The 14,914-nt window shown below is 35.2% G+C and overlaps 1 protein-coding gene and 2 pseudogenes across 1 annotated transcript; all 3 read right to left on the bottom strand.

The window, feature by feature from the left end:
- Nucleotides 1-2,875: 2,875 nt before the first annotated feature.
- LOC149176368 (ethylene-responsive transcription factor ERF018 pseudogene) lies at nt 2,876-3,844 on the bottom strand (annotated as a pseudogene).
- Nucleotides 3,845-5,671: 1,827 nt separating this feature from the next.
- On the bottom strand, nt 5,672-6,604 carry LOC149176367 (serine/threonine-protein kinase SRK2E-like). The gene is made up of 3 exons (XM_089423099.1): nt 6,304-6,604; nt 6,023-6,099; nt 5,672-5,909 (listed from the first exon to the last, which is right to left on the bottom strand). Exons 1-2 carry the CDS (start codon nt 6,466-6,468, stop codon nt 6,052-6,054), a joined length of 213 nt encoding a protein of 70 aa, XP_089279225.1. The 5' UTR covers nt 6,469-6,604; the 3' UTR covers nt 5,672-5,909; nt 6,023-6,051.
- Nucleotides 6,605-11,424: 4,820 nt separating this feature from the next.
- LOC149176366 (serine/threonine-protein kinase SRK2E pseudogene) lies at nt 11,425-12,285 on the bottom strand (annotated as a pseudogene).
- Between the last annotated feature and the right edge of the window lie 2,629 nt (nt 12,286-14,914).

Below are 14,914 nucleotides of genomic sequence, written 5' to 3'. Positions count from 1 at the left end.
ATTCAAAGAAATTTAAGTGATGATGATTCATATTTGCAACCATGATACTTTAAAACTTCGGTTTCAAATTTATATAATAAACATATTATTACAAATAATAATATTTTTATATCCAAATATATGAAATATAAATAACAGTTATAAATTAAAATTTATTTTATTATATATACTAAAATAATTTAAAACTATATTAACAATCATAACATTTTATAATATCACATCTCAATTTAAAAAAAAAAATATCATTTACAATAATCTTTCTTACAATTAAAAGAAAATAAAAAAATTATAAAATAAGTTAAAAAAATCTATAAACACAATATAAAATATCGAAAAGAAAATGTGAAATATATATAACTATATGTATTATTATTAGTACCATAATAAAATTAAAATGAAAATGAAAATATTTAAATTTACTTAAAAAAAATTGATCTTTCACAAGATAATTGAAGCTTGAAGCTACTTTGGTTCATGGAATGAATATTAAAATATTTTTAAGGAGTCATTAAATAAGTTAAAAAAATCTATAAACACAATATAAAATATCGAAAAGAAAATGTGAAATATATATAACTATATGTATTATTATTAGTACCATAATAAAATTAAAATGAAAATGAAAATATTTAAATTTACTTAAAAAAAAATTGATCTTTCACAAGATAATTGAAGCTTGAAGCTACTTTGGTTCATGGAATGAATATTAAAATATTTTTAAGGAGTCATTGAGGTTGTAGCTTTAACTTTTTTTTACAAAATCATGTGTTTGCGAAAAGATAGATAGATTGGTCTATCAAGGATATAGTTTTACAAAATCATGTGTTTGCGAAAAGATAGATGGATTGGTCTATCAAGGATATAGTTTGAGTGATTCAAATTAAGATGCTAAACTTTCACACTTAGATATATTTTAAGCTTTTTTATATTGATCCAAGAGGTTGCATTGATAACAATGTGATGTAATCTCAAATGATAGCAATGTGAGCAATTTTTAGTGAAATACATCGGTTAGTTAGTTAGTTTTTGTTTTTTTATTATTAATTAATTAATTGAAGTTAAAAGAAAAGGAAAAATAAATTAAAGTTAATAATTTTATTAAAATAAATAAAGTAATGAGTTAAAAATTATTTGTATTTTATGCACCTTCAAAAAGATATTGGAGATACTTATAGTTTGTCTAAATTATTTATGTGATGTTTTTTTGAACAAGGAAAATAATAAATTAAGTTGAAATTGTGTATATAGATTTTTTTTTTCACATTTTTTTGTTTTTTGTTTTTTGTTTTTTGTTTTTTTTTTAACATTAATATATTTTCAATTTTATAAAAACTTGAATATATATATATTTGAAATGAGTATATTTTATCTAATGGAATTACTAATTTGAAATGAGTATATTTTATCTAATGGAATTACAAATTTGTACATATAGCTACTATTTTTTCAAATAAGGATCATTTTACACCATTTCTTTTAAGACTTGAACTCATTCCCCTGGAAACATACCAGTGGAATTAAGTTTCTTGGATTAAATATAAAATATATTATTGAAAATAAATATTTTTATTAATTTATAAATTATTAATATTAGCTTAAAAAACTTTAAAGCAAGTTATATATATATATATATATATATTATATTATTTAGAGTAATTTCATTTATATCTCAATTTAATCATCTTAAAAAGAACGGAAAAAAGAAGAAATAGGCTAGTAACTTGATTAGTAAAGATAGTTCTTTTATCATGGTTCTTAGAGTATTTATTTGAAATTCATCTCATTCATGTTGAAGTAACTTTTTTGTTAGAAAAATGTACATTTGAGAAGTAACCAAGTGTTGCTTAGGTTTGCTTTGTTTGCCTTTATTTATTTTTTTACAAAATTGGAGTTAGATATATTATCTCTATTCATAGTTTATTACTTATATGGTTTGAAGGTTTTACTATGATTTATTCGGTTTAGTTTTTTGGTATTTTTATGGTGTATTTTTAGTCCAAAATCTGATAAAAATTTGCTGAAATCACAAGTTTGAATTGTAAACTCTTCACAATTTAAGTGCCCCAATAATTTTTCAAAATATTAATTTCATGTATATAATCACAAACAAATTTTAAGATACCAGATCAATAACCCAAAAAAAAATTTAACCAAATTAAAGCAAACATTAATGTTTAGACATAGTAGAAACCAAAAAAAATATTATAATTGATAAAACTAATTGGTTGACATACAAAAACATGGGTATTTTATTTTTGGGACCATCCCTCGTAAATTTTGCTAACCTTGACAACTCGCAAGTATTCACCATCGTCCTTTTGGCGACCGCTTTCTCAGTTGCTGGAATTGCCCTGCTTCTGTGTAGATACTTGCTTGTACGTGACACTGGTTGGTACTAGAGATAGATTGAGCTTTCAAGTCTTGTTTCTATCTGGGCCACTGTCAAAATCCAAATCAATTCCAAATATTAATTTCATTATTCATTCCCATTTTAAATACCAGTTTCAGTGTTCATTTCTCTCCTAGTAATGCTAGGTTTGTTGCAAAGATATCCCTGCGGTATAAGTGTAGTAATATAACTGAGAATCTGCTTGAATTCTGCAGATGAGGAGCTGCTAAGAAAATCTTTTGAAGAGAGAATCAGATAATTAATGTATCTCTGTATCCAGGTACAGCACTGTTAGTTTGATTAATTAGCTCAATGTATCTTTTTACAGAACTGATGGTAAAAGTATGTTAGTTTTTATAGAGATGACAGTGAGAAGTTTTATTCTTTGACCAATGCACTTTCTCTTTATAAATTAATTGAAAGTGTTTTTTCATTCTTGAAAAAAAAGAAGAGATATCTCCTCAATATCGTTAAATTGGTTCTAATCAATCAGGTGATTTTGGACTAATTTAGGGCCATAACCAAAAGATCATACCAAATCAAAGCCCCATGAAACTCTGCCTGGGAATGTAACTCAAAATGCATTGTAATTCATCATTTTGTTTCCATATTTTTTATTTAAATTTGATTGGGTACTGATTAATAATAATGAAGATGTGACCCTCATTTTGAGTTGGCAGCTAATGTCCTCAATGTGAGGAGCATTCATCCACCAATGTCATAAATGTCTCAAACAATGAAACCTCGGCTCTCTCACCTTAGTCTCAAAGAATTTGAAAATGAATCGCCTTCCAGTCAGCTACAACTTCACCCCAAAGTACTCCAGAGACTCATCCAACGGCGGGAATTCATTTAAATTCGGAGACTTGCCGCTCTCCAGACATTCAAGAAGTACCCAATCCCAAAATGTCGGGCTTTTTTCCGTCCAAATCTCCTGGCAGTCATCGCTGCATTCCGATTCCGTTTCCGAACAGGACGATGAAAATGCTCCTTCAGAAGGCAGCTGCAATTCTTCTGCGGCGAATTTGGCGGCTGAGGCTTGAATTTGGGGCGGCGATAAAGAAGAGGCGCAGGGGATTTCCGGCTGAGACAGGGGAAAATTGAGCTTGGCTTTTGATCCTCTCAGGCAATACGCCGCAAAATCGTAGGCGCGGGCAGCCTTTTCCAGGGTGTCATAGGAGCCGAGCCAAATTCTGCCTGTGCAATTAGGCATTCGTATTTCCGAAACCCATTTCCCCCATTTTCTCATTCGAATTCCCTTAAACTGCCGCGACTTCAGTGAGCGATTTTGGCGTCTGTTTTGGGCGTTCAGGTTTTGCGAGGGTTTAGCCATGTCGGTTTGTTGCTCTGGTATTCCGGAGTCGAACTCAGGAAGTGCTTGAGAGTTTGAAGCCTAGAGGGTTTGAACTCAGGACGCATAAAGGTGCTTCTACAGTATTGCAAGTGAATATTTGTGCTTACTGATGACGTTAAGAGTGTTAGCTGCAGGGCAACATATATATAGGGAGAGAAACCGCGTTGAGTTCCTAAGGATTTACGCGTACTAGTACACGTGGCCGCTTTCAAACAGCGTTATGCGTAGGACAAGAAGCCAAGATAAAAATATAGGCGCAAAGACATTTGAAAATAATTTGATTGGTGAATCTGATTTGGTGACGTGCTTCCTCAGTGAATATGCGGAACACTTTTGAGTCGGAATTGATGGGAAGCTTCTTTCGCGTGACGAGGAGTCCAATGAACGTAAAGCGGAATTGTAGAGGGCGAGCAGGGGTTAAATTTGACGCCCGTATGCCCGTATTTTTCTTTTTTATCCGTAAAATATGTTTTAGTTTTAAATTTCCACGTCATGGGTAATTTGCCATTAATTTTCACAAACGTCATATTGACGGGGAGGTTTAAAAATTAAAAGTTTAAATTTTTTTTTTTATAAATTTCTTTTATATATATATTTAACCTTATGTCATACCTGTACGTTGTAAGTTACAATGTAAGTTATAATCTCCGGCCGGGGCAACTTCCAACATGCAACTTGCAAGTTTAGCGTTTACTGATAAAGGATAATGATCGGATGGCATTCAATTCGCATTCAGATTTAGGGCTTGAGCATTTACCACTGGTCCACTGTAAACTTACCAAGTTTAGCGTTTACTGATAAAGGACAGTGATCGGATGGCATTCAATTCGCATTCAAATTTAGCGCTTGAGCATTTACCACTGTAAACTTACCACTGTACCAGACTACCGCGTGTCCAAGATATGGAAAGCAGGGGTTAAATTTGACGCCCGTATGCCCGTATTTCTCTTTTTTACCCGTAAAATACGTTTTAGTTTTAAATTTCCACGTCATGGGCAACTTACCATTAATTTTCAAAAACGTCATATTGACGGGCAGGTTTAAAAATTAAAAGTTTAATTTTTTTTTTTTATAAATTTCTTTTATATATATATTTAACCTTATGTCATACCTGTAGGCTGTAAGTTACAATGTAAGTTATAATCTCCGGCGGGGGCAACTGCCAACATGCAACTTGCAAGTTTAGCGTTTACTAATAAAGGACAGTGATCAGATGGCATTCAATTCGCATTCAGATTTAGCGCTTGAGCATTTACCACTGGTCCACTGTAAACTTACCAAGTTTAGCGTTTACTGATAAAGGACAGTGATCGGATGGCATTCAATTCGCATTCAGATTTAGCGCTTGAGCATTTACCACTGTAAACTTACCACTGTACCAGACTACCGCGTGTCCAAGATATGGAAAGATATGGAAACTTAAGTAACAAGTTACAAGGTGAATCGGTGATTGGATTTTCATTAAAAAATACAATTCTGGGAATGTATGCTCGAGCGGTGACTGCGACTCGCGAGGGCCGCGTTGTCAACTATACTTTTGCACCAGAGATGCTACACAGTGAAAACCAACATCAACCCCGGTCCCCAACAAAGTTCTGGTCGTGTGTCTGGTGCGATTTCTGTTGAGTTTTCAGCTTCTGTCATCAGTTTATATACATCGCCGATTCGCCAGGGCAGAAGAGCAGTGCCCAACTTAAATTTTGCGTTGCCAGGTTTTTGAAATCCCTCCCTCTCTCTTTGTACAAATAACAATTACACTGTTATAGCTACTAATTTCTTGAAGTGATTCATGGATGGGATGATATAATTGTGTGGTGCCACATTTTATTTTTTTGGATGTGCTTTGCTTTAATTCCAATAGACATAGCGTTGCTCTTTCAGTGGTATTGTTAAATAACTTTATTCAAACTTAATCACATCTTGTGGGGTTGAGAGGAGTTTGTGAACACCGACAACGATCCTCTGGAGTTGAGCGGATGTTAGCCTCTCTGAAAACAAACAACGTCCCTTTCGCCCAGTCAACTCTCAAAGTCTTTGTTTGCCAAAGAAAATATTTGCAAGAACCTCGTCTTCACTAAAGCGGCCGGCATTACATATCCGTTCAAAGAACTCACCCCCTGCTGCATATTCCATCACAATTGCCAAATGGGTCGGCGTTAATATGACCTGCAAACACAAACGCAATCTCAACATACTCCAAATTGCAGAAATCGGCATTCCTTCAATTGCATCAAATGTTTTAACACAAAATATGCACAACCCCAAACTGAATTTCTTGCCTCTTTGAAGCGAACAATGTTTGGATGTTTCAGAGAACAATGGTTGATGATTTCTCTCTGCGCACATTTTCGTCAATCTGCAAGCAAGATAAAACGATTTGAGTCAAATTGAAAAGAAAGAACAGTTAAGGCCCACTGGGAAATGGGGAATAATGCGATATTTATAAAAATGGATGCAATCTTAACTAGCCCAGGTCCAATTCTCAGCGCATTCATGGACAAAAAAAAATTGAGTGGGCCTTAAAGAAAAGTTTAAGGTTTAGTGGAGATGTTAATTATACCTTCTCCCCCCTCTCGATGTATTTGACAGCAACAAGTTCTTTGGTCTGTTTGTCGCGCATCAACCTGGCCACACCAAAGTTACCTGAACCAATATCCTTGACGAGCTCATACCGATCGTTATCGTGCATAATTGGCAGGTCCATGGATGAACCTCCTCTATCCATTTCTCTCTGACCGATTGACTTACTCTGCCAATTTATACCAACCTTAACGTTGGGCTAGATCATATTGTAAACTAGCATTCTCTCATATGGATCCGCCTCCGCCTGCCTTCCTTCCTTCCACATCCCAATTCTCAGAGTCCCATTCTTTGCTGCATCTGATCCTCCTCCTCCTCTTCCTTCTTTAATCCCCAAGTTTCCAGGCCAGGCGGTGTGTCCCATTCCCAGAGATATGGAGAAGGCAAGGAAGGCCTTGCGTATACGTGGCAAGTGGGTGAGTGATTTGTATAACTAACGAGACAGATGGACACACCCGGATCATTGCTAGAGAAGCTCGCCCTTTGCCCCTTTGCAGCGACCCAACTAAAGACATTACACATTATACAAATATGTTAGGGATAGTATACAAATATGTTAAGGATAGCTTGCTTCATAATTTATTGTTTCACAACTTTAATAATAACATTGCACCGCTAAAAAAACCCAAAGCCTGGAGAGTCGAGACCAAAACGGACCCTTTTCCTTAATGACCGTTTTGGACTTTCTTGCTAGCCAGGGATTGCAATCACAGTCAGTTATGATAGAATGTGTTACAAACTTACAACATCATAACAATGGGGACAATTATGGCTCAGATACGACAACATCGAGACTTGTTCTTGAATCGAAAACATATATTTGATCGAGACACAGGGACACGTGTATGCTTCCAGTTCCGTGAGCTCTGGGCGGAGCACAACACATACACAGAGTTGTTGAAATTCACCGCTCAGGGTTTAACAGAAATACAAATTTTTCAGATTGAAGGGCTAATGGGTGCCGTGGAAATGGTTTGGATTTAGGATATAATGATACGGCCTTTGACTCCTAGGCTATGTAACCAATAGTACTAAAAGTTTTGATGATAAGTATTAGCCCAGTGGGCTTGATTGGTTGAATGTTTTGAGCTTCACCCAATAGGGGTCTTTAGGTCGATCCCAGGCTAGCTGCCTGTGTTGTGTGTCTACATTGATTTATTGTACTTGGGTCTATTCGGTCAGGCGCCATAATTACACTCCCGTACTTACATTGGTTTGCCTGGTCCTATCAGATCAGGCGTCGTAATTCCCCTAATTCACTGTTTTGTTTCACTGGCACTGGCCCCCTACAATAAAAACTTATAAATGACCTCTCCTTGTAACAGCTATGTTATATTGTTTAGTTTTGGATTTTTGTTGTAAAATTTCATTTGTTGGATTAGTTAATTGAATTTGTTAAAGATGTATTTTTATAGTTTTATTAAATGATTTATTTAGATTTATTTTTAGCGTTTGGGATTTTCAGTAGCGTAACAGTGCAATATTATTTTTTTAATATGGTTTTAGTTGATGAAATGAAATTCATATATACTAAATACTTTATTTTTTTTATATAGGTATTATATATCAAAAATGTCTTCAAAAAAAGGGAATCAACTTTCTATCAAAAAAAAATTTGGATGGTCTAATACATCTCAAGCTTCATTGCCTGATAAAGAAGATCATGATTTTGATCTAAATGAAGATTTAGATGTCTTGGGGCATAATGAAGAATATGATATCTTGAAGCATAATGAAAAAAGTGATGAAGAATTTCACCATGGAGAACCTACCACCCAAAAAAAAAGAAAAATGAAAGTAAAAAGAGAGTTTCGTGATCAGTGGAAAACTAAGTATAAGTGGTTGAGAGAGGCAAAGCATGAAGGAAAAAAGTTATGAAATGCATATATTGTGAAATGCATAAGGCAATGGGGCCATGGGGAATTGGGACTGGTTGCTCTACATTGCAGCATGATTCTATAATTGTTCATGCGAATTCAAGCATTCATAAACTCTCACAGGCAAAGTGGATATGTGGAAATGAGAAGGCGGCGAAGTCTATTACAAAACACATTGCATGCATTGATGATATGAACAAAGAAAGAGTCATCACTACTATGAAATTAGTATATTGGATGGTACAAGAGGATCTACCACTTTCAAAATATGAATCTCTTTGTTTGTTTACAATGTCTTTACACACGCCAAATATGCCAAAGAACAAAGAGTACACATCATATACAAATCACATGGCTGCAAAAGAATTCCTTTTTGCTATATCTCAGTACCTTGAAGAGCTACAAACTTCCAAAATGCTAGATAGCCCTTTTTTTTCATTGATGTTAGATGAAAGTACAGACCGTAGTTTAGAAAAACATCTTGTGGTTTATGCCACGTTTTTAAACTCAAAAGGATTGGGTCCTCCAATTTCACAGTTTTTAAAGCTCATAAATGTTTGCGATGGAAGAGGGAAAACAACTTATGATGCAATCAAACATTTAATGGAATCAAGGGGCCTTTCAACAGAAAGATTGATAGGAGTTTCCACAGATGGCGCTTCTTCAATGGTTGGTAATGAAAATGGTTTTATCACTTTCTTGAAGAAAGATGTACCTAATCTTGTAGGTGTTCATTGCATTGCTCATCGTGAAGCCTTAGCTGCATCAGATGCTTCAAAAAAAATACCTGAATTATTATTTGTTGAGAAATTAGCAAATAAGGTATATTCTTGGCTGCAAAATTCTACGAAAAGAAATAGTCAACTTATTGCTCTACAGGAACTTATGCAACTTGAAACTCTTCAAGCTCTTCAAATCCATGGAGTTAGATGGCTTTCAAGGGGACAAGTCATTGAAAGACTTGTTGCACTTATGCCTCCCATATTAACATTGTGGAAAAATGAAAGAAAAGACTCATGGTATGATAAGGCAAGAATCTTTTCAGTACAATTTTGTTTACATATGCTTGCAGATATAATGTGTGAATTAAACAAGTTGAACAAGCAATTCCAAGAAGAGTACATTGATGTCAGCTCTTTAGGGGCAGCCATAGATGTCACGGTAAAGACTTTGAAAAGGTGGTTTTTAAGAAGCGACACATTTGCAGATAGCACATGTTATTTATCTAAATTTATAGATGCCTCTAAATTTGGCTTTTTATAAATTTGTGATAAGGAGGGGCTTGTTCACAAGCATGAATTACGATTTGTAGCAATTCCACATGCATATGATGATTGTGTTGATATACAAAAACAATCATGGAAACCGTGTATTGAAGGTTCAATAGAAAGTTGCAAACAACTTGCAAAAGATTATGTTCAAGCTCTTGTAGATAATTTGAACGGAAGATTCCCTGATCTTGCATTTTTCAACTCAGCAAAATTGTTTAGCCCTTGCCATTATTTAGAGGATGTTCATGGCAGAGAACGAAATTCAAAGCGTTGGCTCGAAAAGATTTTTCAACACTTACAACATCCTTATTATCAAAGTGAAGAAAACAAAACTACATTTGATTTTGAGGCTTGTTTGAAAGAGTTGCATCCATTTGTTGACACTCTTCGTGTTAATTGCGAGGGATCATCCATGAAAGATGCATGGAGGATCTTTTATGTTACAGGGTTGCATACAAATTTTCCTCACATGTCAAAATTATGGCAGGCGATACTTACTATTCCTGCAAGTACAGTTGCTTGTGAGAGAGGATTCTCAAGACAAAACATAATAAAGGATGTCCGAAGAACAAAGCTATCATTAGTTGCATTGGATGCCTTGATGCGGGTGTCTCTAACAGGGCTTGATTCATCTATGGTGGAATGGGATAGGGTATTTGACATCTGGAAAGATGCTAAAGAAAGGAGAATCTTAAATATTTAAAGTTTTTGCTTTTATTTTTATGTTTGTAATAGTGGTGTTTTGACAATTACCTCTTTTGGTGAAACTGTACATGGTGATATTGAATCTACTTTTTGAACATTTACATAGTTCATGCACATTATGTTTTTGGTTTGAAAATTATTTCACAACTATTGTTCTTTTAATGGGATTAACATGGTAGTGACTCAAATGGAAAACATGATAGCTGTGAGTGAATTATTTTTGTCAAATTTATTGCAACAATATTAACATTCATTATTTTCATGTGAAAGTAATTATGAATATATATTTTTTCACTTCATAATATTATTTTTTGTTGTTTTTATATATATTTCCCATTTATTTTATCAGTATTTCCATTTTAAACAGAAAAACTCAGAACATTTGAACAATCTGGAAAATTTGCAGAAAAATTTGATCAGCAGGTCTCAAAACAAAGTGTAGCAATGAGACTTGAGCCGAATTGTACAACAAAAAATGAAAAAATTGAACAATTATGAGTACAATTTGAAATTAGATGAAACTTGTACAAATAAATTTTAAAAGTCATATGATGGGCAGTTTAAAAATAAAAACGTCATAAAAAAATTCCTTGACGGGTAGGGTCACCCGTCAAATTTAACCCCTGATGGAAAGATATGGAAACTTAAGTAACAAGTTACAAGGTGAATCGGTGATTGGATTTTCATTAAAAAATACAATTCTGGGAATGTATGCTCGAGCGGCGACTGCGACTCGCGAGGGCCGAGTTGTCAACTATACTTTTGCACCAAAGATGCTACACAGTGAAAACCAACATCAACCCCGGTCCCCAACAGAGTTCTGGTCGTGTGTCTGGTGCGATTTCTGTTGAGTTTTCAGCTTCTGTCATCAGTTTATATACATCGCCGATTCGCCAGGGCGAAAGAGCAGTGCCCAACTTAAATTTTGCGTTGCCAGGTTTTTGAAATCCCTCCCTCTCTCTGTACAAATAACAATTACACTGTTATAGCTGCTAATTTCTTGAAGTGATTCATGGATGGGATGATATAATTGTGTGGTGCCACATTTTATTTTTTTGGATGTGCTTTGCTTTAATTCCAATAGACACAGCGTTGCTCTTTCAGTGGTATTGTTAAATAACTTTATTCAAACTTAATCACATCCTGTGGGGTTGAGAGGAGTTTGTGAACACCGACAACGATCCTCTGGAGTTGAGCGGATGTTAGCCTCTCTGAAAACAAACAACGTCCCTTTCCCCCAGTCAACTCTCAAAGTCTTTGTTTGCCAAAGAAAATATTTACAAGAACCTCGTCTTCACTAAAGCGGCCGGCATTACATATCCGTTCAAAGAACTCACCCCCTGCTGCATATTCCATCACAATTGCCAAATGGGTCGGCGTTAATATGACCTGCAAACACAAACACAATCTCAACATACTCCAAATTGCAGAAATCGGCATTCCTTCAATTGCATCAAATGTTTTAACACAAAATATGCACAACCCCAAACTGAATTTCTTGCCACTTTGAAGCGAACAAAGTTTGGATGTTTCAGAGAACAATGGTTGATGATTTCTCTCTGCGCACATTTTCGTCAATCTGCAAGCAAGATAAAACGATTTGAGTCAAATTGAAAAGAAAGAACAGTTAAGGCCCGCTGGGAAATGGGGAATAATGCCATATTTATAAAAATGGATGCAATCTTAACTAGCCCAGGTCCAATTCTCAGCGCATTCATGGACAAAAAAAAATTGAGTGGGCCTTAAAGAAAAGTTTAAGGTTTAGTGGAGATGTCAATTATACCTTCTCCCCCCTCTCGATGTATTTGACAGCAACAAGTTCTTTGGTCTGTTTGTCGCGCATCAACCTGGCCACACCAAGGTACCTGAACCAATATCCTTGACGAGCTCATACCGATCGTTATCGTGCATAATTGGCAGGTCCATGGATGAACCTCCTCTATCCATTTCTCTCTGACCGATTGACTTACTCTGCCAATTTATACCAACCTTAACGTTGGGCTAGATCATATTTTAAACTAGCATTCTCTCATATGGGTCCGCCTCCGCCTACCTTCCTTCCTTCCACATCCCAATTCTCAGAGTCCCATTCTTTGCTGCATCTGATCCTCCTCCTCCTCTTCCTTCTTTAATCCCCAAGTTTCCAGGCCAGGCGGTGTGTCCCATTCCCAGAGATATGGAGAAGGCAAGGAAGGCCTTGCGTATACGTGGCAAGTGGGTGAGTGATTTGTATAACTAACGAGACAGATGGACACACCCGGATCATTGCTAGAGAAGCTCGCCCTTTGCCCCTTTGCAGCAACCCAACTAAAGACATTACACATTATACAAATACGTTAGGGATAGTATACAAATATGTTAAGGATAGCTTGCTTCATAATTTATTGTTTCACAACTTTAATAATAACATTGCACCGCTAAAAAAACCCAAAGCCTGGAGAGTCGAGACCAAAACGGACCCTTTTCCTTAATGACCGTTTTGGACTTTCTTGCTAGCCAGGGATTGCAATCACAGTCAGTTATGATAGAATGTGTTACAAACTTACAACATCATAACAATGGGGACAGTTATGGCTCAGATACGACAACATCGAGACTTGTTCTTGAATCGACAACATATATTTGATCGAGACACAGGAACACGTGTATGCTTCCAGTTCCGTGAGCTCTGGGCGGAGCACAGCACATACACAGAGTTGTTGAAATTCACCGCTCAGGGTTTAACAGAAATACAAATTTTTCAGATTGAAGGGCTAATGGGTGGAAATGGATTGGATTTAGGATATAATGATACGGCCTTTGACTCCTAGGCTATGTAACCAATAGTACTAAAAGTTCTGATGATAAGTTTTAGCCCAGTGGGCTTGATTGGTTGAATGTTTTGAGCTTCACCCAATAGGGGTCTTTAGGTCGATCCCAGGCTAGCTGCCTGTGTTGTGTGTCTACATTGATTTATTGTACTTGGGTCTATTCGGTCAGGCGCCATAATTACACCCCCGTAATTACACTAGTTTGCCTGGTCCTATCAGATCAGGCGTCGTAATTCCCCTAATTCACTGTTTTGTTTCACTGGCGCTGGCCCCCTACAATAAAAACTTATAAATGACCTCTCCTTGTAACAGCTATGTTATATTGTTTAGTTTTGGATTTTTGTTGTAAAATTTCATTTGTTGGATTAGTTAATTGAATTTGTTAAAGATGTATTTTTATAGTTTTATTAAATGATTTATTTAGATTTATTTTTAGCGTTTGGGATTTTCGGTAGCGTAACAATGCAATATTATTTTTTTAATATGGTTTTAGTTGATGAAATTAAATTCATATATACTAAATACTTTATTTTTTTTATATAGGTATTATATATCAAAAATGTCTTCAAAAAAAGGGAATCAACTTTCTATCAAAAAAAATTTTGGATGGTCTAATACATCTCAAGCTTCATTGCCTGATAAAGAAGATCATGATTTTGATCTAAATGAAGATTTAGATGTCTTGGGGCATAATGAAGAATATGATATCTTGGAGCATAATGAAAAAAGTGATGAAGAATTTCACCACGGAGAACCTACCACCCAAAAAAAAAGAAAAATGAAAGTAAAAAGAGAGTTTCGTGATCAGTGGAAAACTAAGTATAAGTGGTTGAGAGAGGCAAAGCATGAAGGAAAAATAGTTATGAAATGCATATATTGTGAAATTCATAAGGCAATGGGGCCATGGGGAATTGGGACTGGTTGCTCTACATTGCAGCATGATTCTATAATTGTTCATGCTAATTCAAGCATTCATAAACTCTCATAGGCAAAGTGGATATGTGGAAATGAGAAGAAGGCGAAGTCTATTACAGAACACATTGCATGCATTGATGATATGAACAAAGAAAGAGTCATCACTACTATGAAATTAGTATATTGGATGGTACAAGAGGATCTACCACTTTCAAAATATGAATATCTTTGTTTGTTTACAATGTCTTTACACACGCCAAATATGCCAAAGAACAAAGAGTACACATCATATACAAATCACATGGCTGCAAAAGAATTCCTTTTTGCTATATCTCATTACCTTGAAGAGCTACAAACGTCCAAAATGCTAGATAGCCCTTTTTTTTCATTGATGTTAGATGAAAGTACAGACTGTAGTTTAGAAAAACATCTTGTGGTTTATGCCACGTTTTTAAACTCAAAAGGATTGGGTCCTCCAATTTCACAGTTTTTAAAGCTCATAAATGTTTGCGATGGAAGAGGGAAAACAACTTATGATGCAATCAAACATTTAATGGAATCAAGGGGCCTTTCAACAGAAAGATTGATAGGAGTTTCCACAGATGGCGCTTCTTCAATGGTTGGTAATGAAAATGGTTTTATCACTTTCTTGAAGAAAGATGTACCTAATCTTGTAGGTGTTCATTGCATTGCTCATCGTGAAGCCTTAGCTGCATCAGATGCTTCAAAAAAAATACTTGAATTATTATTTGTTGAGAAATTAGCAAATAAGGTATATTCTTGGCTGCAAAATTATACGAAAAGAAATAGTCAACTTATTGCTCTACAGGAACTTATGCAACTTGAAACTCTTCAAGCTCTTCAAATCCATGGAGTTAGATGGCTTTCAAGGGGACAAGTCATTGAAAGACTTGTTGCACTTATGCCTCCCATATTAACATTTTGGAAAAATGAAAGAAAAGACTCATGGTATGATAAGGCAAGAATATTTTCAGTACAATTTTGTTTACATA

Source organism: Pinus tabuliformis, chromosome 4_1, assembly GCF_031772625.1.
Source record: "Pinus tabuliformis cultivar Carrire ecotype Pingquan chromosome 4_1, CPIR1, whole genome shotgun sequence".
Taxonomy (NCBI): Eukaryota; Viridiplantae; Streptophyta; class Pinopsida; order Pinales; family Pinaceae; genus Pinus; species Pinus tabuliformis.
Note: the sequence above shows the minus strand (reverse complement) of the source record. Positions and strands in the feature narration are given on the sequence as shown.

What these genes read in the sequence shown, in the direction of transcription:
- LOC149176367 (XM_089423099.1), bottom strand. Translation starts at nt 6,468, where the DNA reads ATGGATAGAGGAGGTTCATCCATGGACCTGCCAATTATGCACGATAAC. An exon ending in ACATCGAGAGGGGGGAGAAG is followed by an intron (nt 6,100 to 6,303) that starts GTATAATTAACA and finishes TCTTGCTTGCAG; the next exon opens with ATTGACGAAAATGTGCGCAG.